Source organism: Haemaphysalis longicornis, unplaced genomic scaffold (assembly GCF_048455015.1).
Source record: "Haemaphysalis longicornis isolate Haplotype H1 unplaced genomic scaffold, Haemaphysalis longicornis Haplotype H1 scaffold_5, whole genome shotgun sequence".
In the NCBI taxonomy this organism is placed as follows: domain Eukaryota; kingdom Metazoa; phylum Arthropoda; class Arachnida; order Ixodida; family Ixodidae; genus Haemaphysalis; species Haemaphysalis longicornis.
The window spans coordinates 175,065,343-175,090,286 of NW_027526385.1; the positions used below are offsets into that span (position 1 = coordinate 175,065,343).

A 24,944-nucleotide genomic window follows, 5' to 3' on the forward strand; every position below is an offset into this window, starting at 1 on the left:
TGTCCATTAGTACGCCAGGATTTTGCCATCAGATCAGGTGCAGCAGTCCTAAGCGTGCCGGAAAACATTTGGTATGAACGCTGCATTTCACGCTAGCAGTGGCAAGTGACACTTTGAGCGAAGCGAAGTTAGTGAAATCGAGGATTATAAAAAGTACCACTTCAATACTAGCTACGTTCCTACACTTAAATTTTCCCTCGCGCTGTGTACCGTGGGTGTCGGCTGCTGCAGGCAGATCGCACTCTACGAAGCTGGTTGAGCGTCACCCATGAAAGACATCTGAGAGCCCAGGCGAGTATGTATCAAAGTGCACTCATACCACTCCATGGTTCATCGCTCTTTCCCATAACCCTTCGCCGGCGCTACGGTTGCACTTTCCAGACACGGCTTCTGTCGGAAACCCATTTCCACATCGCAGTACGTGCTGGCTAGAACAAAGAAAATGATAGAAAAAAAGGCGAAATGAATTCTTCATATCTTGACTGCGAAGGGGATAAATAAATTCAACCTTTCATGTTTGCTTAATTATGAAAGTACTGATGGTTACTTGGCATTTATGTACAGGCGGCCCCTGAACCTTTCCTACGGAGTGAAGATAAAACATTGTTATGTTGAAAATATCCTAACAAACCGTTCCTCCATCCAGAAAAAAAATTGTTTCAAATTGTGTAAATCAAGGGAATAACATATAAATAGAGTCCATTCAAAAGCACACCACTTTATTCATTGCTTCTCCGCGCTGGCTTGGTCACAACGCAAACTTCGCAGGAGTCGCCAAAATCGTGAAGTGCCCTTGGCTGGGCTGACCATTGTCACGTCAGCCACGGAAGGCAGCTTCTTGTATGAGATCACGTCGCCGAGAGAATTCCGGGTTGCTTACGATACCTATCATAAATGGAAAAGAGAAAAATGCAATCTATTGAAGATGGCTCACGATCGAGAGTACGAAGGCACGCTAAATCTCTGCCTGGCTGCCAGACTGCCGGTAAAGAATAACACAATGCGTGCCACATTCATTGATTGTTCATTGTCATTGTGATGACCGCGGAACAGCGAAAGGGTAATATATAAGAATATCGGTTATTAAATATTTTAAGAAATATACAAGGAACAAGGTATTAGTGTCACTTCATCTGGAGATTGCGCTGTTACTGACCAATATTATTGCTTCGTTCCAATGCTATCCGTGATTGAAGTATTCATCAATATATGTATGCATTTATTGATCTGTGACACCATTTTGAAGATTCTTGTTTTATTACCAAGTTCATGTGAAACGATAAGCTTTCGTACTAGAATGTAACATGTGCAACACTGTGGTTCTTTAAAAGCAGAACATTCTCGAGCACCGCTTTGTAGTGGATGCGAAAAAAAAAACTGAATAGATCGGCTGCCCTTGGGCCCATCCTGCACAAAACTTTTGAAAACATAGGGAGCATTGTTTGCTGCTCCTTTTTCGGTCCATGGAAAGACCACCATCTCTTCCTCGTGGTTCACACTAGTAGGCCGAGAAACCAACGTAGTGAATATGTCTGAAACAAGCCCGACCACCTACGCTTCATCGCAAAGGTACACATTTTCGGGGAATTTGGAAGATTGATGCTATGAATTTCGGCCAATCTCACCAAAGTACTTCCGGTACCGTTTGGCCAAGCGTCTTGATAAACGTGCATAGTCTTGTTGAAAGCTTTGCTTCTGCGGAACTCCACTAAGAAAGATGCAGCACAAGTATTGTGACTGCGTAAAGTCTGCGCTACTTCACGGAGCAATTCTAGGAGCTTGGTGTTATAGTGCCGCGGGGAGGCGCTGTTATCCCCAGTTGTTGTTATTTCTTACAGTTCTGTGTTGCAGAAGATAGTATTACCTATGTCGATTACCGCAAATACTTTTTTATATGATTGTTCCTTAGTTTTTGTTTATTTCTCACCTTTAAATACAAAAGGACGCGCACGCCCCTAATTATTTGTGCCCGGCTTCACCAATATTGACACTCTGCCCCAAATATCACAGCTACTTGTCCATATAAAAAGCAAGAGGACCACACTCTGAGGCAAAACGAATGCCCCTAAATCTGTTTATCAGCACAACCTGCTCTCCCAGTCCGTCCTCACAGTCCGCAAAGACAAGGAAACCGATAAGATTTGTGGTGCAAAATATCTTGTGAGGCCCAGAAGCACGCTGTCTAAACTAAGGCACGCCACCGAAAAAAATGAAAGAGGCTCACTCTAGGGCGTAAGACTTGAAGGTAGCGAAGCTGTACGCAACCATCACAATTATCACGATGGTTTATCTCCTCATCTGCAGCCAATTTGCTGCTTCTTCGCTGCCGCAACGACCCTTATTACATCACTCTTGCTATAAGTGTGTGCTTCCTTAATTTTTTATTGAAGTGTTAATCATTAGACATCATCTTTTAGGGACGCACGCTATGACGTGTGTTTCTCGTTCCGAGCAAGTGTTGCCACGATTTCGGCAAACGCTGGAGTGTTTTTTTTGGAAATATTGGCCAAGCTCTATAAGCGGTTATGCTTGGCTTGAAAAACGTGCACCGGCGACGCTGGTGGTCGCCACGAGGCTCGCACACACGAGCGCTCGACAGTTTCTTGGTTTTTTTAACTAACGGGGTGGTCGCCGCAATCTTGGCCCATCTCCCTCACTGGGTAAGCTTGGCTCGAAAAACGTGCGCAGGAGATGCCGAATGGTCATCACCATACAGTTTCATACCAATATATACTAGAGGGAAATCTGGCGCCACTGTCTAGGGGAGCCGCGCTTCAGCGAGCGTGCCGTCATGTTCCCGGCAGGTACGTTCCACTTGTCCTTGGCATGGCTCATGAACAGGCTGAAGCGTTGGCTATGGCCGCAAAAAAGCAACAATATTACCGTAGATGGTTCATAAAATTTGTTTTGTTATTATGAAGATACACCTAAAAAATATCAGTAGTTTTTTAGAAGCTTAATTTAGGACGAACAAAAAAAAATGTTACTTTTTTGTTGATTTTGGCTTCGAGACAAAAAGAAGCCGTATGGCTAGCTAAGCCAAGCAGGCGAGGAACGTCGCTAGCAGCAATGGCGCCACCTACGGCGGCCCGCGACTGCAGCGACAGATTTCCCTCTAGTATATATTAGTTTGAAACTCTATGGTCGTCGCGAGGCGCGTCCACACGAGCGTGAAGCATTTTCTTGGCCTGGCGGTCGCCGCGAGGCCCCCGCTCATGTGCGCGAGCTCGACAATTTCTTGGTATTTTTGACTGCAGACACAAAAAAATTCCCCCGCATTTCCCCGAGGGGGAGAATGTGAAAGTGCGAATGCGCGGTTGTCGGCCCGCTTGCGGCGCTTGCGCTCGGCCCCCGCAGCCCACCGCCTCGCCGCCTTCTCTTCCATCTCTTCCATCGGGTTTGTAGTATCACGTGTACACCACGCAGTTATCAAGCCGCTATAACGCCGCTGAGTCGCCAACGCACGCCGCTGACGACGTAGTTTGAATGCGTTAAAGATATAAGGCGCGTTACTAACAGTGATACCAGCGTCGCGTCCGTGGCTTAGTCGGTAGAGCGTCGCGCTGCGGCCGCAGAGTCCTCGAATCGAAACCTGGCGCCGGATGCTGTTTTTTTTTATATAGAGAGGAGGACTGCGTTAAAGATATAAGGCGCGTTACTAACACTGATATCAGCGTCGCGTCCGTGGCTTAGTCAGTAGAGCGTCGCGCTGCGTCCGTAAAGTCCTCGGATCGAAATCTGGCGCCGGATGCTGTTTTTTTATATATAGAGAGGAGGACTGCGGACGCCGCCGCCGACGCCGCCGGCGGTGGAAGGTTTATGGTCGCTTATAAAGTGCATTCGCACTTAAAAATTACGATTGGCTAAACAGCTTCGCCGTTAATGATGACAACACGGCAACCTCATTTTGCTGCACATTACTGACATTGAAGTACCCCGCTTGAAGTTCTCGGTTGTCGTGAAGCCGGGGCTGACAATATACACGCTGCAAAGACACCACAGACGACTACGGTGAAGTTTGCTTGTGCCAGCTATTACCCTACAGGCTATGGAGTGCACGATCTTGGAGCGGCTGAAGCGCGAAAGCTGCAACGGTGGTCTGACCATAACAATCGAACAGAATATTTTCGTCAACATATTCGTTGTAGACTCGTCAAAGGTATCAACAGGGGAGGGCTCGTTCATCTGGAAATGACGATGGTGAATCCTGTGGAACACATCTATCTTGTCGTTGAGGAACCTTCTAAATTAGCGGAAGTTTTAAAGGTATCAAACCAGCGACAGCTCGTCACTGAGCTAACGCCACAAGTATTTACCGAGGGCGACTCGTCTGACTTCGACGCATGCGTGGATGCGACTTAAATTTAACTGGTTTCGGAGCATGTGCTGCAGTGTAGCATCCACATCTTGCTCAAGAACCTCTCCGACCACTCCGGAACAAATGTACGACAAGAGAACAAGTTTCGGAACACGAAATTTCCAAACTGATCCCGACAGTGACAAATAAACGAGCCGACGTTTCTTTGCTACCACGAAAGAAACTCACCTGTAGTATACATCTTTTTGTCACCGAGTAATCATTAATGTGAGAAGCACGCCGATGCCAGGGAAACCCAGGAAATCGCCTTGGGTTTCTAGCATATTCGAGTGCGGCCTGACAGGCCTGGTAGCGCTACCTCACTTGCCAAATCCCCGGCCTTAGCAACCTTCGCTAGGTGGCGTTGGTAGACTCTCCGCCATTCAAGCCGGTTCCTCTCCCCTGCCCCTGCGCAATGGCGTCCATTTTTTTTTGTGGCCACCTGCTTGGCGCACTGGATAGGCCGTTGTCTGTACATAACGATAATGTGTGTCCTTATTCGTCGAAGTAGAGATTGCGCCACTGTCCTTATCATTCCGCATAGAAAATTCCCAATATAGCTAAACCCCAACAATATAGCTAAACCCCAAACTTTTTTTACAGCGTGGAAGAGCCGTGATTTTTTTCGTGACGGCGGGCCACAGAAATACGTCGTTTCGTCGCTAGCTTTCACAGATCGAGATGCCTCTTTCAGCAGGGTTACTGCGTATCCTTGGCGACTACAAGGCGCCCGGTCGGAATCAACCTCAACGTGCTCACTTTGGGGAGCGGAGGACCACTTCGCAGGTGCCTGTTCTTCCAACCCACAACAGCCATCACAGGCGAAGCCCTGTCGGCTATGTAAGGACAGGAAAGACTGACTTGGACCGAAAAGCGTCTCCTTTGAGCAAAAAAGGAACTTTGGTCTTTTTTCATGGGATAGCGTTTATTAGAATTATCGCTTTGTGGTCTGGTTTTTGTACCACCATGCCCGATTTTTCTCAGACCCCACGAACTTTGTCCCGGAAGCATGGCTACAGGTGCCGCGATTATGTCAGTGTGCTTTCAGAGCGGTTTGCCACACTCGCCAACATCTAGCGTGCAAATACGTTTGCGTGGGAAGTGCTTCTGCCGGCATTATTTAAAAACCGCATGTTTTTGCCCAGGGTAGTGTGACAACTGTCATTGAATGTGGGTGACAACCACACTTTTCTTTTTGCCTTTTGCTTGTTTCTTACACGGCCCGAGGTATGATACTGAGTATACTGAATAGGATACTGAGGATACTGAGTAGGATACTGAGGATACTGTTTCCCCAAACCTAAGACCAGTTCTTGCAATATTCAAACACAAATAGAAAAGGGTCGGCTTATGTTAGTAAACAAATCACACCTTTTAATACTGAGGACGTAAATGATAGGGGCAATTTTTCTTTAAAGCCATCTTTACGGAAGAAAATGCGCTGATTAGCGCTCCAAATACCACCCAATTTTCTAGAGTGACTATAAATCTGAAGGGTTTAGCTGACGTTGCACCTGTTGCACATAAAGCAGCATAACACAGTTTGTTTGCAGACCTTCCGCCTTTTCCTAAATTCCTCAAATTCCAATATTTCAGCTATACATTCAAAATGGGCAATTTTCCGCGTAATTCTTACTGTCATGCGCTGAAGAAAGTTTAATTACACTTACGGTGAAAGAAGCCGACCACGTAGATTCCGAAGTCTGAAAAGAATAAGAATAGAAAGAGTTTGCAGAGAAGAGCTATTGGTATGAGCGGGTGTGTTTGAGAAACTCTTTCCTGATTCATTTATTCTGTTTTCGATGGCCACCAGTGGTGACGCTACAACAATCACGCGAAAATAGCAAACAGTTTGTCCAAAAAACATTTTTGAGACCAATTGAAACAATAAAATTGTTTCATTAAAACGAGGAATTCTTGCTTTTCAAAGCGTTTTCGCGTTCAGTGTAGCTTTCCAAAGCGGTAGTTTTTTTTATTTTACCCCGAAACATTTTTGTGTTCCATGAGAAAAAAAAGGCCGGACTTGTGAGCCGCGTATTATACCAGAAAACCCTACGCTGTCATATAACTGAAATAAACTTTGGCAGGGACTCAAATGAGACGCGACGATGCGCCCTATTCTAGCAGTCCGCTCAGTACGACCACATCGTCATCACGAGAAACAAGCTAAGCGATAACAGTATTTCTCACGTTGCGGAAGCATTCGTGGCACTGATCGATACCTTATGTGTGTGCAAACCAGAACTTCAACCGAAACAAAGTGGAAAAGGGATATGTGGGTCACTAAACCAAAGCTAAATACCCTGTTAATTGCCTATTTCACCTTTTTATATGATGTTGGCGTTGACACGCTATAACGGTCATAAGAAAGCTGCTCAACTTTCCAAGAGCCAAGACATCGCTGGGTTTTTGGGAGCTCCATAAAAGTTGGCTTGCTTCAGACGTTGGTTCCCATGGCGTTTTTAACCCCGTTGAAGAGTGGAATATTGTTGCCTAGTCTGAATCGCTTTCCCGGCTTCGTCGCTAACGTTTTATCTCAAGATATATTTTACAGAAATTTCACTTGTCTGCCACACCAGGTCTTGAACAAGGCGCTTTCTGTAATTAAATCATGTTGCAGACATACACTGGTCGGCAGCAGCACACTCACAGTATTCCGACTTTTGCTACTAAGATAATTTTCTAAAACGAAATTTTTGTTTTGATATCTTTTCGTGAGATTGTGTTTCTTTTGCATCCTTTCTGGCATCCGAATAACATATTTTTTCTGAATTTTGAAACTGTAAATGCAGGCCTCTGATCCTCTGCTCACAGCGAAGTGCAGCGACCACAGCTCGAAGTGGCGTTAAAGCACAAGGCGCTAATTTCTTGCTTTCAACTGCTATAAAAAGCTATTTAACATGAAAAAAAAAAACAAAACAAAAAATTTTACAATAACAAACTAGTAAAACAGTGCTTTTTTCTTTTTAAAAATGTCTCAATAGTGAATACCACGCGAGAGCTAAGGGGGCGCTGCGGATGACTGGTGTCCTGTATTTGTGCTTTCCTCACTGCGACGACACGCCGTTGTAATGTAAACCTGGCCCGGCTGCCAGTCCTAGCGAATTTTCTAGGCACTACAGTAGCGTTCCCTGGCAAGCAGCAGCTATCTCGGCTATAGGAGCAGAGCGGACCATTAAAAAGGGACACCTAACGCTCTCCCGTTATCAAAAACGTCTCCGATGCTACATAATATTCTCGTCTTTTCCTTTGTCTTGCTTTTTTTCTCTTCATTAGTTAAAAACCCACAGACTACAGTGTCGCAAGACACGAAGCCTATTACTCCGACAGGCCCTAACCAGCTTACAGCGTGGCTGGGAAGCACATGTTCATCTCACCCGCCAATCAGGACGGTTTTTTACTTATGGCGGGGTTAAACAGCCCGAGCTGTTTAACACGGCCGTACGCTGACCAAGGCGAACGGAAAACCTCTTATTGAAAAGAATAAAAAAATGCCTGACGTGGTGGTAATCTAACCTAGCTCCCTCGCGTTGCGAAACCTGCGCCTATCCGAATTAGCTATCATCGCATTCCGGCCGCGTAGCATTATTTACTTTGAGTTATTCGTAGAGGCTGGCTTTGAACAGCCTGGTATCCGACAAAGGAAAAGGGCTGACCAGCTCTGCTGTTTCTCTACGCTTGCACCATTAGTGCAAGCTGCCATATTTTTATCAGCGGAGCTGTGTAGGCTTGCCTTCGAGCCGTGGCTGGCGTTCCTCAAAACGCGACGCAGCAAAGTGGACAGCAGGAAAATGCTGGGCCAAAAAGTGTGGTAGAAAGTGGCGAGGAGCAAAGGAGCCAACGAGCCGGTGTGGGGAGTGCGCGCCTGAAGAACAAACCGCTTCCGGTAGTCGGAATCCAACCTGGGTCCCAAGCGTTATGGAACTAGCGTCTATCTGATTGCGTTATCATCGCATTCAGGCGCTCAGCATTTCCTTTGTATTCGTAGCATGGGCGTTGGCTCTGGACTTTGGCTGATAAGTGGACTTTCGCTTTGATGCTTGGAAGTTTCGAGTTTGGACTTTAAAATGGGGGATTGTTGACTTTGATTTGAATGTGTTTGCATCGCGAAATCTTCGCTTTTTAACCGTCTTTCTTTTCAAAAAGGGACTGGCCAAAGAAAAGCCAAGTTAAAGCTTCTGAAGACCACCAGCTCCGCTTTTTGTTTTCGGTTTTCGCATCTAAATTGCGAAGGTGGCCGAAATATGTGTCCTATCTGCTGTGGGCGGTCAAAACAGGATTTTTTACTTGCGAGCGTATAAGAGTTCTGCTTTAAACTACAGAACTGGACACGCTTATATTTAGAATGATCTCAAATAGCGGACTCAGTGGCCCATATCCATTTTTCTTGTGTATTTTAATTCGACAATTTTGTTGTTCATTTTCTTCTGTGTTAACTAATTTGAATCCAGTTCTCAGATTTCATTTTATAATATATATATATTGCCAATTATTGCCGTATGGGGTTCCGATTATAATCCGGCGGCACGGGACGGAATGTTTGACCTGGTATTGCCCAATCAATAATAAATGTAAAATGAAGCGATGCCCACATGGACACGAATCTTAGTGGCGCACCACCTAAAATTAGTACTATATGTCCTTCACGTGTCCGGTTCAAACACATGGACCTCTTCATTGTAGATTTCTCACAGTATGATTTGGGCCACGGAGGCTGGTTGCTTTATGTAAGAAAGAAGTTAGAGGTTGTGGCTGCGCGTCGCAGGTTGCTGTGGACGATGCGGGGCCAAAAAACACTTCTCGCTAAACGAGCAAAGCTGAATTTCAGATCACTACGAATAAATTGGTGTGTGCTGCTATAGACACCGTTTTACAGGGTGATACCTGGTGGTGTGCCTTACAGGGGACGAAGTCACTTCTACGCGTCACAACACGTTTGGTGATGAGCGTGCAAAGCTTAGTTGGAAGTGGACTGGATCGGAGTAGCCCATGTAGAGGAGCCAAGCACCGATCGTCGTGTATCGTGGTAATTTTGGCGCTAAAATATCTTACCCGAAACCGCTATAAGTTGCCAGTGCTTTACGTATGCAAGACATTTCTCACCTATTACTAAGATGATCATAAGGTGCAATCTGAAGGACCTTGCCCTGATAATCAAGCATTTAACTGTCGCCATGGTGTGAAAATGAGTCATGTAAAAACCGCATATTTTCACGTGGATGGAGCTTTCAAAGGGCCCTGCAATATTTTTTGAAAACCTTTTTGTAATGACAACAGCTGCTTTCGAAAAGTAGTGAACAAGCGCAGCCAGTAGCTAAAATAGGGGCTCACAAAGTGCCCCAACCAAACGTCACTCCTCTACGCCCATCAAATAACTTAGAAGCTACATCAGAGGATTTTTCGGTCCCCCCCCCCAGTCTTTGCGTTGCTTGCGGGGTCGAATGACATCAGTCGAGTAATGTCGTCGGTATGTACTTGCCGGCTTCTTTTTTGCAGCAACGAAGGCTCTCGATAGCTATTTCAAAGAAAAGCGAAACCAAAGCAATGCAGAAACCGAACACGTATCTGCTGTGACGAGTAAATCCCGTCGCCTGGTGAGAAATGTAGCTTTTGCAATGCTTTTAAGGGAAGAGTGCAAGCGTTAATCAGAAGGCTTGCAGGCTGTCTGTCAGGCTGCGTTGTACGCTCTGGGTGGTCATTCTGCTAAACTTACCTCCATATTTGTGGATGCTTACGTCCTCTGCTTGGCTTGGGTCCGAAGGTTTTTCACCTGAAATTAGCAGAAAGACACGTTTTACACCCGTCTGAACATAAAACTTTGTCCAAGGTAGAAAGCTGGGCCAGTTGTTTCATAGTCTTTGAAGTGGAAACCAGTGTTGCTACACAAGGGGATATTACAGTGCCATCCGTGTCTGTATTTTAACACTAGATCCCACTTACAAAAATAAAAATTGGTATCCACATAGACCACGCAACTAGATTTTCAACGCAAATAAAAAAGGAACTTGTGAGCCTTTAAACACAACATCGCTGAGAAATTTCTGATACCTGAATCCTTTCGACTAGTGAAGAGCGCCAGGTTTTTATTTATTGCGCTCTTGAGCTTGTCAGCAGTACCGCGCTGCAGTTTTCCATTTCTGCCAAATGACAGCAAAATCAGGCTCGTGTCTCCACGAGCTGGAATCAACAAAATTTCATTTGTTTACTACAACAAATGTTCATTAAAGGAACTTTGCTTGCGCTTTTTTCGTGCATCAATTTAACTGATAATGCTTTTTGTCTTACCTAACCTGCTCATATAATGTTCTTTAGCAACTGCAGGAATTGTACCACGCACATACGTTTCCAACAAAAATACATTGGTACTAACTGAAGTATATAAACCTTTGCGTTAGGGTTCACAACAAGGGGGTTGCTATGTCTGCTTATCTCACTAGAGTAAGCTTTCCCCGCAAACCTCGCAAGAATACACGAGCTCTGTTCTGTTCCATCATCAACCGGTTTCCGTCCTCGTATATCCTTGCAGACCAGAGAACCCATCCTGTAGACACACGCTTCAGTTCAGCTTATCGTGTAGCAATGAGCGTATGTTGGTACTATGGTTTGTACGGCACACGCTGGGTGATAAGCAAGCCGTGGGTATTTCCGCAAAAAAACAGTGTTTTAATCCACGCCGCTGATATATCAGGAAAATAAAACGAGTTTTTTATCTACAATAGAGGAATTCATGCGACATAAAGGATCAGAAAACACAACTGCAGGGTATTTTTGAACCCGAACTCCTCATACTTTTCCTACTGGTACAGGATGCTTGTGCACCTGATTTTACGCCATAACATCATCACCTAGACATTAAGGCAGGTTTATATGGTCACCACCTAAAGTGTATCTTTTATTAATAAAACATGGTACATACCGTAGAGACGTGAAATGATGTAGGTGGCCTTCGTTCCTGCAACAAATTTTCGTTCCCTTTTTAGTATAAACGGTTCACTCGACCGGCATTGCGTGTATTTTAAGAAACCAAATGTGCTTTTAATCCACCGGAAGCCAAGTTGCTATAACTTCAGCCCCACTTGAACAATCATATACCACACAAACATCATATGTAGCCCCTCTCATTGACGTAGAAATCGCCTATTGCGAATTGCAAATAACAATTTTAACGGGTGTGCACCCAGGTTTCTTTTCTATACGGTTACGACAATTTCGGCAGCTCTATAACCGGGACAGTAAGTTCTAAGTGAGGTTTTTTGCAAAAACTTCACTCGTAATGTGCCCTGCCCAATGGTGGACGTCAGAAACGGGATTCTTTCTGATTGGTTGGTGGTATTGCGACGTTGCTGCCAACAGACGTAATATTGAGTAAAAACCCTCTTTTTCCCGAACACATAGTTCGAGTGTGTTACGAGAGGCTGTTTTCCGGTGATTTTCAAGTGAAGCTCGAATTGGCTGACTTGCGGTGTCGGTGGTGTGTACGCCGAAACGCCTTGCCGCAAAGCCAAATTTGTCGACGAATTCTACCGGCGACGACAATAATGGTGATGATACCCTTTACGTGTTTAAAATTTGGCCACTCGAGGGGTTTTGACAGGTATAAATTGTTGACTATACCCCTGTTCTTGCTTATAAAATGAATTCTACATTGAAACTCTCCCCGGGGTCCCCCTTCTCGGCCGCAGCTCAAGCTCGCACTTCGCAGCTGGCGCGGGAGTGCGCTCACAAGTGCGGCGCTATATCGCGCCACAATGACAATCAATCAGGGCCATCGCTCGCACATCGCAGATGCGGTCGCTCGCTCTCGTCAGGCAGTTCACCTACTTACGGGGCATGGGTACGCCGTGCGTGTTTCACTCCGCAGAAGCACAGGCAGCCATTGAAGAACGTGAACGTTCCCGATGATCACAAACGAATGATCTACAATAACGTATACCGAATATTTGCGTTCAGGTGAAGCTTATCAAAATGAAACAAAGGGTTTCGTTTCGGTCTTGTCTTTGCTTTTGGTTTTTAATTTTAGTTACTAAGTTTGGATTATGACAAAAGTGTTTTTCTGTTGGAATTTAGTGTCATTGCGTTTTGAGCTTGGTAGTTTTCGTTTAAACGGAGGTCAAGTTTCACGTGCACTTCTGTTTCTTGAGGGAAGGGGCTTGTTGATTTTAAAAATATATATATTTCTGGGCTGCTCTTACTTTCACGGCTTGGAAAATATAGCTAAAGTTAACAGCGGAGGTAAAGCGCAAGCTTCACCCCTGTTTTCCGCGTCATCAAAAGGGGGAAGCAAATTTTCAAAGGCCGTTTAGGTAATTGCCACCAAACAAGGCAACGCTCCTTGGCCATTGCACAGGGCCGGTCCTAACTGTTAGCGATGTTTGTCTCAGTTTAGAGGCGTAACAGGCGGACCATTGTTGACGTCCAGCGGATGGTTCTTGCCCATAGAGAGAAGTGTAAGACCGAAAACAATAACTAATATGACAATGACTGAAAGGGAAGACAAGTGTGTTAGAAAATTCTCACCTGGTACGGCGTCCGCACGGAAGCTTCCTGTTTTTGTTTTCACCACTTCGCCGGCGCAATGAAAAAAAAATGTGACAAAGAACAGTTAAACAACAGCACCTTCTTTTTTGGAAAGCTGATATTCCGGTACCTTTAATTCAAGTGACATCCTTTTATACAATGCAATCAAGAAAACTAACAATAAACAAACATCCGACCTTCCAGAACGGTATTACTTCTTTCCCAAGGAGTTAGGGTTCGCAAAAGGAGAAGGGCTCCGGAGGTGTCCTAAGCTGATAACATCATCTTTCATTCTACTGCCATGTCACGGCAGGTTTTCTTTTCATCGGGTCTCTCTCAGGACACTTTATACTTTGATGCGGACTACGGGTTTGTTATCCCGTAGTTGAACGGCTTTGTGGTTTGCTACTGACAGCAACCAGTTTCATTCCAGGTAGCTTTTAAGCTAATCGTGTTGAGAACAGCAGATTCACTGTCTGAAATGACGTCTTCAAGAATCGTTGTCGCTTTGTGCGAAGGCGTCCCCAGTGTAGCTTCCGTAATTTTAAGCACGTTTAAATTTGAACAGCCACTTAGCGGGAAACAGCTCTTCTCACTGTTGGAGTGACACAAACGCCGCGCGGAAGAACCTGTAATACCTGGGGACGCTGAGCATTATGCTGGAACTTAACGCGCTTAGGCCATTTTGTTTTTCAGGTTTTGCACGCGCGATATAGAGCGAAACCTCTGCTACTGTAAGTCTTTCATAATGATTCATCGCGTCGCAAGGAACCTGCATTTGCCAGCGCAAAAACTGACCCTTCCTTGTCTCTTAGCTCGCTCGGAGCCTCACTGCTGCGGTAACAAGTAAATATGTGAGGGTGAAAGGGCTGGTTTGATTGCACTTGATAGCTCAGTGCGTGCTCTTCAGCGCAAGCGAATCAAGTGGCTAGGGTATGGTTTAGGGCCTGCTTCACCGGCCCTTAGGCTCTGAGTCTCGCCACCAATAACGCGTCATTTGGCCGCTTGTGCATGCCCTGCGGAGCAAGCGATAGGATGCACCTAATCCCCCAGTACATACAGCTAGACCGCAGGCTGCGAAAATTTAGGAAAAGACCGTTTTGCATGGGACACTGTGTGTGTTGTCCTTGCTTTTGCTCGTGCGGTTTTCACAGGAACAATTCGAATGTGAATTAGAATAGATGGTCCACTAGGTGAACATGGCGTTCCATGTTTCAGTGGTTCCAGGTGCCACTTCAACCTGTCGTAGGCAAAGACAGTTTATTATTGCACTCGATCATATCGGTGAAGTTAGGTTCTTTTTCAGTGTTTGGAAATTTCTATAAGATAACTATCTGAGATTCTAAAAGATGGCGACCTGAGATTGGATTGGGCTCAGGTCGCTCTGTATCATCGGTGTTAGCTCAGTAATTAGACAAAACTGTCTGCCTTCCAATAGGTGCCACGCGAATTAAACGCCGTAATAAGCCTGCTCAAAACGGGCGTCTGGCTTCTTTTACCGAAATATTTACTCTGATGTCGTAATAGTCAGTTGATTGGATTTTGGTCGGTGCGGTGGTTTGAAGGAGGGTGCAACGTAGATATGCCAACGTCATGGCAGTTTCGGTTCCCGTGATAATGGCACCATGTTTCTGGGGAAACCACGCCACGTGAGCAGCAGATCAGCTGTATTTGCATGATTCACACCAATTAACGAGGGAATAGCCACTGGGGCATTAGGGTGAAGTTCGTTATGGCTTTTATAATGGTTTTCTAGTAGCTGCAGCCGCTTTCATGAAGTGTGTGCCACTGGAGTTTGTTACGCAAGATAACGCTGCCTACAGCAACTGTTTTGTTTAGCTTGGTAGCTTACCGTAGGGCCCTGCCATGGCAACAACTGGGGTTGACTCTGCAAGAAAAGGCAAAATATAAGGCATAGCTTTATTTGAAAAAGTACCATCGCTGTGACTGGGTCTATAACAGAAGAACTTAACCGTGTTCCTGTCATGTTACAGAATTAAAAAATCCTGTCATGTAACAGAATTAAAAAATCGTGCTGAACTTGTAACCTTATCGCATCGTCGCAACATATCTCGCTTAACTTGATTTCATAAACTGTACTACCATGCATGCCTTCATAACGAATTTATGTGTGAACCCGCCGCCATTTTTCCGCGTCGAGATCACTCATGCAAAATCAAACGCATCACATGTCATACCGTTGCTTTTGCCGAATCATTTGCTCCTCGTACCACAATAGACTGGAATAATCTACCATCAAACATTGTTACTGAACCTAATACCACGAAATTTACTAATGTTTTGAGCAAAAATATCAATGTATAATATGTATCATTTCATGCGTCATTTCATTCAGTTCTTGCCTTGTCAGATGACATGTTGTAATATACCATGTGGTTATAATCGGTGTAGTTTGTTCTAGTTCCTGTACCAATAGCTGTTCCTATTATTCTACCTAATTTTTGTATTTGTTTTTCACTCTAGCAATGTTAATGATTTGTACCTTTTTTTTTTTTAGTTCTTGTGTTTATTTTGTTCTTGTTCAAGTTTATGTGACACCTTTGTAACCCCCCTACCCTATGTAATACCCTCCCCAGAGGGCCTTTAGGGTTTTTTTGAAATAAATAAATAAATAAATACCTGTTTTCTTTATAGCCTGAATTTTCTAATTCAATAAGCGATGTCTCAGAAACCGGAATTTGCGCGCTAATACAGCAAGGCATTATAACAAAAAACACACGGTTGTACAAACACCCACAAAATATTTCGCAACAGGAAGGAACTGTTTTTCCTCAAAATCCACAAAGCGGCAGTTGTTTGAAAGCCATCAGGCTGCAGCCCAGAGATTCGCTTTCGCGGCACGCATTATGCCGTGTGGTAGCTGTGCTAGTTATCGGCCCTTGAACGTGCCCAACTTTTCCAGACATCTGCCCTTGAACATTTTGCTCCACGTCTTGTTCTGCGTAATGAATGGTAGGAAGAAACTAAACCTTCGTTGCTACCCTAATCATCATTGCCCTACTTCCTACGTGGAGTTAAACGTAATTAAAAACTTTTCAGGGCTTTGCAATCGAGCATCCTGTTATTTGCAGCATTTATTGAATGAAGTTCCCTACTAAACATTTCGACGCCGACATAAGTTCATGCTTGCTTGTTCCAGGTTCCAACAATCTTGCTTTCAATACAATAAGCACAACAGTGGTGAACAAGTGAAGAGGACAAGAACGAATTGACGACACCATGAACGGTATTTCTAACAAGGTACATGTCGAGAAAGACTGCGAACTATGCGTGTCAGCACTCCCATTTCCTTACACCACACGTGCGGGCACCGATAATGGGCTTGGAAAGCACTTTTTAGCGCTGTGACCACACAAGGTGTAGAGTTGTCTGTTGCCCCAGCTTTCACCCTTTCGAGATGAAACCTTTCGTTTTTTCTTCTTGTTACTACATGCTTTCAGGGAGGTTTTCATATCCGCATGTGCTGCAATCTTGAGTTAGCAATCCATCATACCCATTCTTTGCGTAGGAGTGTTGTTCAAAAAGCAGGCTTTAGAGGGAATCTATATATGGCTAGGTTCTGGCGGTTCGTGTCTACGCCTACAAACGGCGCTCAGAACAAATTTCAGGGTGTCAAGGAAAAATCTGGGGCCATCTCCACTAACCTGAAGCCTGGGGAGGGGCGAATCATGCAGTGTCTAATTGTATTCCTGGCGCCTTGGTGTTTTTTTCCTAGAAAGATGAAACCGTTGGGGGTAGAGGTATACAGCTTTGCTGTAAAGGCCTCTTCTTTTGAAGCACGAAGATCTCTATCGCGAGGCGTAAACGAGTGTCCTGGTGTCTTTTTAGTACGCGTTACGAAACGCTCCAGGGCGATGCGTAAGCGAGTGTACCGCTCATTTTAGTACGTGTTGCGTCCTAGCGCGAGGCGTTAACCAGTTTCCCGGTGTTTTAGTACCGTGACTACATGAGATGACGATTACTACGACGACAGGAGACGCCAACAGCCTCTGGCCTTAAGGGACTTCGCGCCTCAAAAATTCATTGAAACATAAAACTCCAGGGCATTTGAATTGGTATAAACCGGCATATATTGACCCTAAAGGGCCTTTCTGCTAATGTATTCCTGTTTAGAGGTGGAGCCAACTTTAAGGGGATTGATGTATGCTTGGTCTTTCTAAATAATCGTTCTAATATTTGCATTGCATGGTGAGGAACAGCCATTCACGGAGGGAGGATGGTGTTTTTGTGATACTCCTCTTTAACGCCACCGCCTCTTTGCCGGGTTGCGTAAACTCTCTCTCTCTCCCCTGACATTGCGCAAAGCCACACGCTCTTGGTCCGCTACCTGTGCAGCGCACAGAGCCTGCGCTGTGATTGGCGTCGCCGTGCTTCGATGAAACTCTATTACGTTAACCCTCCAATCACGTGTGTCCTTTGTGTCGTAAAGGTAGCGGCACTCTCTTTCTAATTCAACATAGCAAATTCACTCTACAGCTGAACGCCAACAAAAAATCCAACCACAACCCAGCCTTCGCTGGACTTCCCTCTTCTCAGGGTAGAAAGGATCTTTGATACACCAAACATCCTTATTTATCCCATGCCACAGGAAAGGGGGTTTTTGTACATGGCGTGTCTCGTGCATTTGCTTTCAAGTTTCTGTGTTTTTTTTGCAATGTTAAAAATCTTGACTGTAGGCGCGGTTGTCTTTGTATAGTGACTCTAGACGAATTACTAAACCAAAAATACAATTTTAACGTCGGCTTGCCACGCAATTCTTTTACAATTGTCAAAGATTGTGTAGGTAAGAAATCTCATAACAAACACGAAGGACAAACTCTAGGTTCAGTGGTACATCCTGTGATAGAAGTGACAAGCCAGTGATTCCTGTGCCACGCGAAGTTCAACTGAACATACCTCCGAAACAGAGAATCGACAGCTGTCACTGTGATTCTACCACAAACAGTCCACCATACAGGAGTGCCCGTAAGTGGAACTACGCCAACCAGATTGTTTTTAACCGCACTTATATATACTATGATTCCTATGCAAAACCCCTCAACCAACTTACCGTTTACAGTGGCTACGTAGACATGCCTGGATCCATCGTGCGCTAGAAGACAAAAGCAAATATTAATAAACAAATAAACATACAAAGTAGCAAAAGCGGAACCTACGAAACATCTTTTTATGGAATACAGTTATTATGTCAAATCCGCAAATAAAATGTTTACAAAACAGGTGTACAAAACTATAGAAGCTCCGGAAAACTCCATTTGGGAAACCTGCATCAACATCCAATGGTACCAATCTAAAGTCGGTCAGTCGATTTAAGCCTGTTCTGCGTGGACAGAATTCATTTTTAATGCAGTAATGCGGCCCTGCTGCTATGGCAGAGCGTTTTCGTTTCCCACGTGAGACAAATTGATCGATGATTGATTATTTGATTTGTTGTTTGCTTGTTTGGTTGATTGATTGATTAATAGTTAATATTTTAAATAATTAATTAATCAATTTAATTGATTGATTGTGGGGTATAACGCGCCGAAGCTATGATTGGCTATGAGGCGTGCAGTAGTAGAGGGGGACTTCGGATCAATTTACATCACCTGAGGAACTTTAACGTGGCGCGAAACCGGGCACACGGGAATTTTCGCGTTTCGCCTTCATCAGGAAAGGAACCACCGCAGCCGCGAACAAACCCGCGTCCTCAAATCTCACTAGTACAACGCCTTAGACACCGAGCCACTGGGAACGGGCAGCTACGACAAAGCTACGACAGCCAGTCTACGTGCCCAGCGAACCATTTTATATTGTTGGCATGGGATTACAAGGCCCTTTCCCCCCACCCCCTCTACATCAAGAAACAAATGGGTCGCCGAAGACACTGATTACGATATCCGCTTCGCAATCACGCGCGGCCATTCACACTGGTTGGGCAACTGATGTTGCTGACTGCCTCTTTCACGATGTTCTCTTGCACCACGGGGCTCCTCGACAGTTCCTTACAGACCGCGACCGATACTTCATGTCTAAAATCATCGCTAACGTTCTTCGTTCACGCTCAACGATGCACAAGCTTACTACAGCTTATCATCCTCAGGCGAAATGTGTCTCGGAGCGCTTCAACCGCACGCTTCCCGACATGGCACGGCCATGTATGTGTCAGAGAGAGACGGCCATTGCGATTGCGATTTTGGCTTACAATACGTCACCATCGCGAAGTCCTCTCGCCAGGACAGTGCTGGAATCTCGCCATTTTTTCTGTTGCACGGTCACAAGCCCATATGGCAGCCGACACGTTGCTGCACCCGCTCACCCCTTCGCCAACTGAGTACGCCTCCCGTTCAAGGACCCACCATTTGTGCTGCTCGGCTACTCCTCCCTGCCTCTTACCCCTCCTCCCTTATTATGGCCGCATGGCCTTCACTTCGAAATAAAGGATTACAACAACAACAACCTCCGATGCTAGCGAGCTCGCTCTCGCCTGGCCACTGAGGTGGCCCATACCCGCCTCTCGGTTTCATAAGTTTCCCAAAACCACTGCTGTGATGAAAACCACGGCACCTTCAACTTTCCTCCGGGACCATTCGTGTTGCTGTGGACTCCTTCATGCCACGTCGGCCTGTCTCAAAAAATGAAGGAAGCTCACATAACGCTTTCGACTTGAAGGTAGCGAAGCGATGGTAATGATGATGATGACGATGATGTCCTCAAAGATTTTGGCACGTACCCACAAGGGAGATTGGCCAGGACTAAATCAGTTGTTGAAATACGTGGGGACCTCAAAATACTAAATTATTTCCGGAAAGAGGCCGTAAAAGGAAACTTAGTTATGAATAAAACCCGAATTACGCATAATAAGCACCCTCAAGCAATTCAAACGAAGTGAAGCAGAAAGAAACATTTTGAATGCAATTATATATATCCCTTATTGCAAACCCCAAATTTGATCCGCCAATAGATAATATAAGTGGAATCGAAAAGGTCAACCCCAAACGCTCAATTAGGTCCTTCAAAAGCGGTTGTCTATCTGTTGAGAAACGGCGGCAGTCGAGAAAAAAAACGTTCAAATGTTTCAGGGACCTGGCACCGCACACATAATTCCGTGTTAGTCCACGATTGCAAACGATTTGCTTCTTCTTTTCTGCCGCAACGACCTTTACTCCGTTAGTGTTGCTATAAGTGTGAGCTTCGTTCATTTTTTTAAAGTGATAATCTTTGGACATCACCATGGAGGGGCGTACGCTATGACGTGTTTTTCTCGTTCCGAGCAAGTGTTGCCACGATTATGGTGAACGATGGAGTCATCCTAGTTTTGAGCAAGTGTTGTCATAATTACGGAGAACGCTGGAATAAGTTTGGCCAATATTGGGCAATCTTCCTAAGTGGGTATGTTTGGCGGGACAAAGGTCCACCGGTGACGCTGGCTGGTCGTCGCGAGGCACGCATACATGAACGCTCGGTGTTTTCTTGGCTTTTTAGGGTGCCGGGTGGCCGCCATAGTCTCGGCCAATCTCCCTAGGTGGATATGCTTGGCTTGACAAACTTGCGCCGGTGACGCTGGGTGGTCTTTCACGGAGCACACACGCATGGTCGCTAGGCATTTTCTTTCTTTTATTAACGGCCGGACGTTCGCCGCGAGGCCCGCGCTCACGTGCAGCACTGGGCGACTGTTGGGCATATTTAACTCCCGACAGAGAAAATAATAATCTGCGAAACAGCTTCGCTGTTTAGCAAACTGTGAATGCCGGCCTTAATACCACGGCCGTCAGCGCGTCGTTAGCCAAGTCACAAACCTCACCTACATAATTACGCCTGTGGCCCCGTCTACGTACGCACGCGTAGCCAGTGCCGACGTCGTGCAAGTTTCTCCCCTCCAACGCTACATGTCATACTTCCCCGAACCTGCTACATAGCACAGTGACGGTGCTTTTGCACTGGGGGGAATACAACGAGGTGTTGGGCTATGTGCCTTGAGGCAAACCATCACCTCGTGCATTTTGCAATGCCAAACGCACCAGCCCCAAGCAGCCAACGAATTCATCTGCTACTACTCATTGCACCCTTCCTCAATTGCTACCCCTCAGAGTACTTTAGTCACGTGACCTCCTGGGGAGAAGCGTGGTGGGAGTAGGCAACGTAGGAAAACCGCGCACCGTGGCGCTTAGTTTGTCCTCGCTGCCCAGAGTTTCTCTACGTCGAAGGTCACGGACATCTGTTGCCTTAGCAAATAGGTACAAGCCGCGCTTGAGTTCAGTTACGGTCGGGTGATCATGGATCAGCTTCGGGCCCCCCCTTACGACATGTGGCCGAAACAGGCACCCTACTCACTCCCATTGGCAAGCGGGTAATTTGTTTGGCATAAAAAAATAGAGGGGGCAGTGGGCAAACCTACATGTTTGGTGTATACCATCAGGCTCCGCCGGAAGGAAATTAGCCTAAATGAAGAGGACAACGACTGTGCTCAGATTCAGTCTGGGCTAGCGCGTGTCTCCGGCTCAGCCTGTCACCAACGGTCAGCCTGTTTAGTGTACACCTATATTAACATTACCTTTACCTTGTTTCCCCGTAATATTATGGTTCTGAAATATAATCTTGTACCCGAAATACATAAAGAGTGGCAGCAACCTACTCTCTATAGTGCAGGGGAAAATACGTCGTACATCTTTTCGCTCTCAACCTTTCCCCCATGGTGGTGCGACATCATTGTAATGCTAACTGGAGGTCATTTCCCACTCCACTGCCTCCTCCCCCCTGCGATCTCTTAAGGAGCAATAATCTATGCAACCACTTATTTGACACAGACCATCAATTCGAATAATCCGAGCAAACTAAACATGCTCTTTTATTTGGTCCCTGTCGGAGTAAGCATTTTAAAATATTCTCTTTGATCATCAGTGCAGAATGCATCCTTCAGTATCCAGCATTTACCCTTGCAAACGTCGTTAATAAAGGTATAGTGTTTGTGCAGTTGATGCTGTCCTCTATAAAGAGTATAGGTGTAGAAGAACACATAATGTGTTGCTTATAGCTTGTGGGAATCGTGGAGAACCGCGACCTGCGATCCCGAGCCAGCGCGCGCTTCGGGAGAGACGCTTGTGCGCTGAAACCGGTCCGGCGCTCCGCTGGTTCGTCGGCGTCCCCCGAGAGATGGCGCCACCGATGTGTGCGGGGATAGGCGCGGGCGCGGGCGGCGCGAGTGTGCGCGCACGGGAGGCGGGAGTCGGGAGAGTCTCGTCGGAGACCCGGTTGGGGCGAGATCGGCGGAACGCGGCGGTGATGGATTCATGCATCTCATGTGGGAGCTTTGTTTGTCGCGCGCCGTGAGTGCCTGCCTCCCGTTCGCGGTCACGACCCGGACGGCGTGATTCGTGAACGCCGTCGAGCCTTGTGCTCGCATGCTTTGGGATTCCCCAAATAAACGGCTGTGCTTCGGCACTACTGTCTACTGTGTTCTCGTATCGGCGAACCTCGCTGGGCTGCCGTAGCCATGGGAGCCCGCGTGGTTGACACGCCGGGAGCTAGCGTGGGGGCCTACCCCAGAGAGCTGGCAAGGCCCCCGAGGAACCCCTCGTATATCCCACATGGCGCCCAACGTGGGGCTCGTATTCAGACGAATTCGAGGTTGCTAGCTCCCCGAGAAATGCGTTGCTGCAGTCGTAGCCCGCTACCCTTTGTCCGGAAGACTTCGGACGAAACGCCTCGCGCCAGTCGGTTGCAGGCAGACAGTTATGATGCCCGATACAGCCGTGACGGCAAGTGTGTAAACCTTCCTACACGCACCAGGCGGTGAGTCAGTAGGATACCTCCGAGCACCGCAGTCGCGGCCCGCTTGCGAGACGGGAGGTGCGTAGGCCTTGTTCCAACATGGCGGCGGGTCGCCTTCCTCCTAGCGCCGTCTCTGCGCAGTCGCGCCGGCGGCGCCGGTTGAAGTTTCCCCCAGGCGCGGCGGACACCACTGAGCGAGGGTGCGGTGTTTGGGAGTTCGCAAGCCGCACGATGAGCCCGCCGCTACTGCGCTTCGAGTCCGAGGCGGAGTGTTTGCCGATTTGACGCCTGACAAAGAGCGAGGGGGATCGCTGAAGAATCAGTCTGCTCTCGCTGCGGGGGAAGCGGGAGCAATGGGACCGTTGTCTCCGCGCTTCCGGAGTGCGTGCGTCTCGATGCCGTGAAGTCTCCGCTCGAAATTGCGTTTAGGCAGTATGAGCTTCGCGCGGCTCGGCAGCGGGCTCGTTGGTCGCGAGAGATCGCCAGTCTTAGTAAGAGACGGACTCTCAGGCGACCTATACCGGTGATTTGCGCCCGTAAGCCGCTGGTATTGCGGTTGGCGCTGGCTCTACGGCAGCTTGTATTGCTGCGAGTGAGTTGCAGGAGCCCCGCCTGCTTGATGCTGACGCTGCTTTGCCGACCAACGCACCAAGCCGAAATTACTCGGACGGGTGTTTCGATGCTGACCCCCCGTAATAGTCAGGCGAGCTGCCTCCAGGCGGGGGTGGCTGCTGGAGCACAGTTGCCGGACTCGTGATTCCGCGAGCAAGCGAACGTGCAAGGGGGAGCCCCCTCGGGCATCTTTGTTACCCTATTTGGCGAGATCGTCGATAAGGTTTCCGGCCAGTCACAGGAGATCGCGGAGTCCCGCTGCTCCCCACGTCAAGTTTGGGAATCGTTTAAACTGGACGGTGAGAGCGAGACCTGCAATCGGATACAACCGGGACCACGCCAGTCACCACTGCCACGGACAGCGAGGATGGCCTGCTGAACCACCGGCGGGACCGAGCGCGGCCCGCAGAGCTACCGCCAGTTGCTGCTCCGGCCTGCCGGGCGGCAGCCAACCGTTCGGGAGGACCTGCGGCCGAAGCGGCCACGGAACCCAGGCGGCGACGGGATCTGGCGCCTACGCGAGTGGCGCGAGCCTTCGGGCAGCCGCAGTGGGCGCGGCCGTTCCTGTTGCCGCCTCGAGCTCGGAGTGGGGGTCGCATCATGGCGCGACCCCGGCGTTCGTCGGCTGCGGCTGCAGGCTACCCCCGGGCCTGCCAACCTGCTGTGCTGCCCAACCGCGAGAGACTTGGAACCATTGCAATGTGTTTGCGGGTTTGTGAGGCGAGCATCGCGACGGCGGCATCGTGTGGCGAACTTTGGTGTGGAGTGGCGTTCGGTGGCTGTTTTGCTGACTTGAGACGTCGTGACTAGTGTGGTGCAACGTGGCGTCACTCGAGCTCAAGTGGCGTCCAGTTTTAGGGGGGAATCGTGGAGAACCGCGACCTGCGATCCCGAGCCAGCGCGCGCTTCGGGAGAGACGCTTGTGCGCTGAAACCGGTCCGGCGCTCTCTCGGGCGTCCCCCGAGAGATGGCGCCACCGATGTGTGCAGGGATAGGCGCGGGCGCGGGCGGCGCGAGCGTGCGCGCACGGGAGTCGCGGGAGTCGGGAGTCGGGAGAGTCTCGTCGGAGACCCGGTTGGGGCGAGATCGGCGGAACGCGGCGGTGATGGATTCATGCATCTCAGGTGGGAGCTTTGTTTGTCGCGCGCCGTGAGTGCCTGACTCCCGTTCGCGGTCACGACCCGGACGGCGTGATTCGTGAACGCCATCGAGCCTTGTGCTCGCATGCTTTGGGATTCCCCAAATAAACGGCTGTGCTTCGGCACTACTGTCTACTGTGTTCTCGTATCGGCGAACCTCGCTGGGCTGCCGTAGCCATGGGAGCCCGCGTGGTTGACACGCCGGGAGCTAGCGTGGGGGCCTACCCCAGAGAGCTGGCAAGGCCCCCGAGGAACCCCTCGTATATCCCACAAGCTGTGTACACGGGGGTGGCATAAAGAGATGCATTTTAGCACACTTAGCACTCCCTGTTTTACGCGCTTCGACCGTCGCAAAAATAAGTGCGGTTTAGTGTGAAACTCACCTTGAACCAATTGAATGTTCATGTGAAACGCATCTGCAAGGAAACAATAAATAATTCTGCTGTTAACGTAGTAATAATAAAAATGCCCAAAACACGCATTCTGTTTCTTTGTTTTCTTTTTTTTTTGCCCGCGCTCAGCCGCTTCCAGCTATGTTATCTGTGTTT

At 47.5% G+C, this 24,944-nt stretch overlaps 1 protein-coding gene across 1 annotated transcript; it reads right to left on the minus strand.

The window, feature by feature from the left end:
• Positions 1–769: 769 nt before the first annotated feature.
• On the minus strand, positions 770–24,807 carry LOC144139511 (uncharacterized). The gene is made up of 8 exons (XM_077671829.1): positions 24,780–24,807; positions 17,946–17,987; positions 14,727–14,762; positions 12,875–12,919; positions 11,274–11,309; positions 10,071–10,127; positions 6,028–6,060; positions 770–885 (listed from the first exon to the last, which is right to left on the minus strand). Exons 1-8 carry the CDS (start codon positions 24,799–24,801, stop codon positions 818–820), a joined length of 339 nt encoding a protein of 112 aa, XP_077527955.1. The 5' UTR covers positions 24,802–24,807; the 3' UTR covers positions 770–817.
• Between the last annotated feature and the right edge of the window lie 137 nt (positions 24,808–24,944).

Coding starts and splice junctions, on each gene's coding strand:
- LOC144139511 (XM_077671829.1), bottom strand. CDS start 24,801: ATGAACATTCAATTGGTTCAAG. Junction 17,988..24,779: donor GAACATTCAATTGGTTCAAG/GTGAGTTTCACA, acceptor TTTGTCTTCTAG/CGCACGATGGATCCAGGCAT. Junction 10,128..11,273: donor CATCATTTCACGTCTCTACG/GTATGTACCATG, acceptor TGCTAATTTCAG/GTGAAAAACCTTCGGACCCA.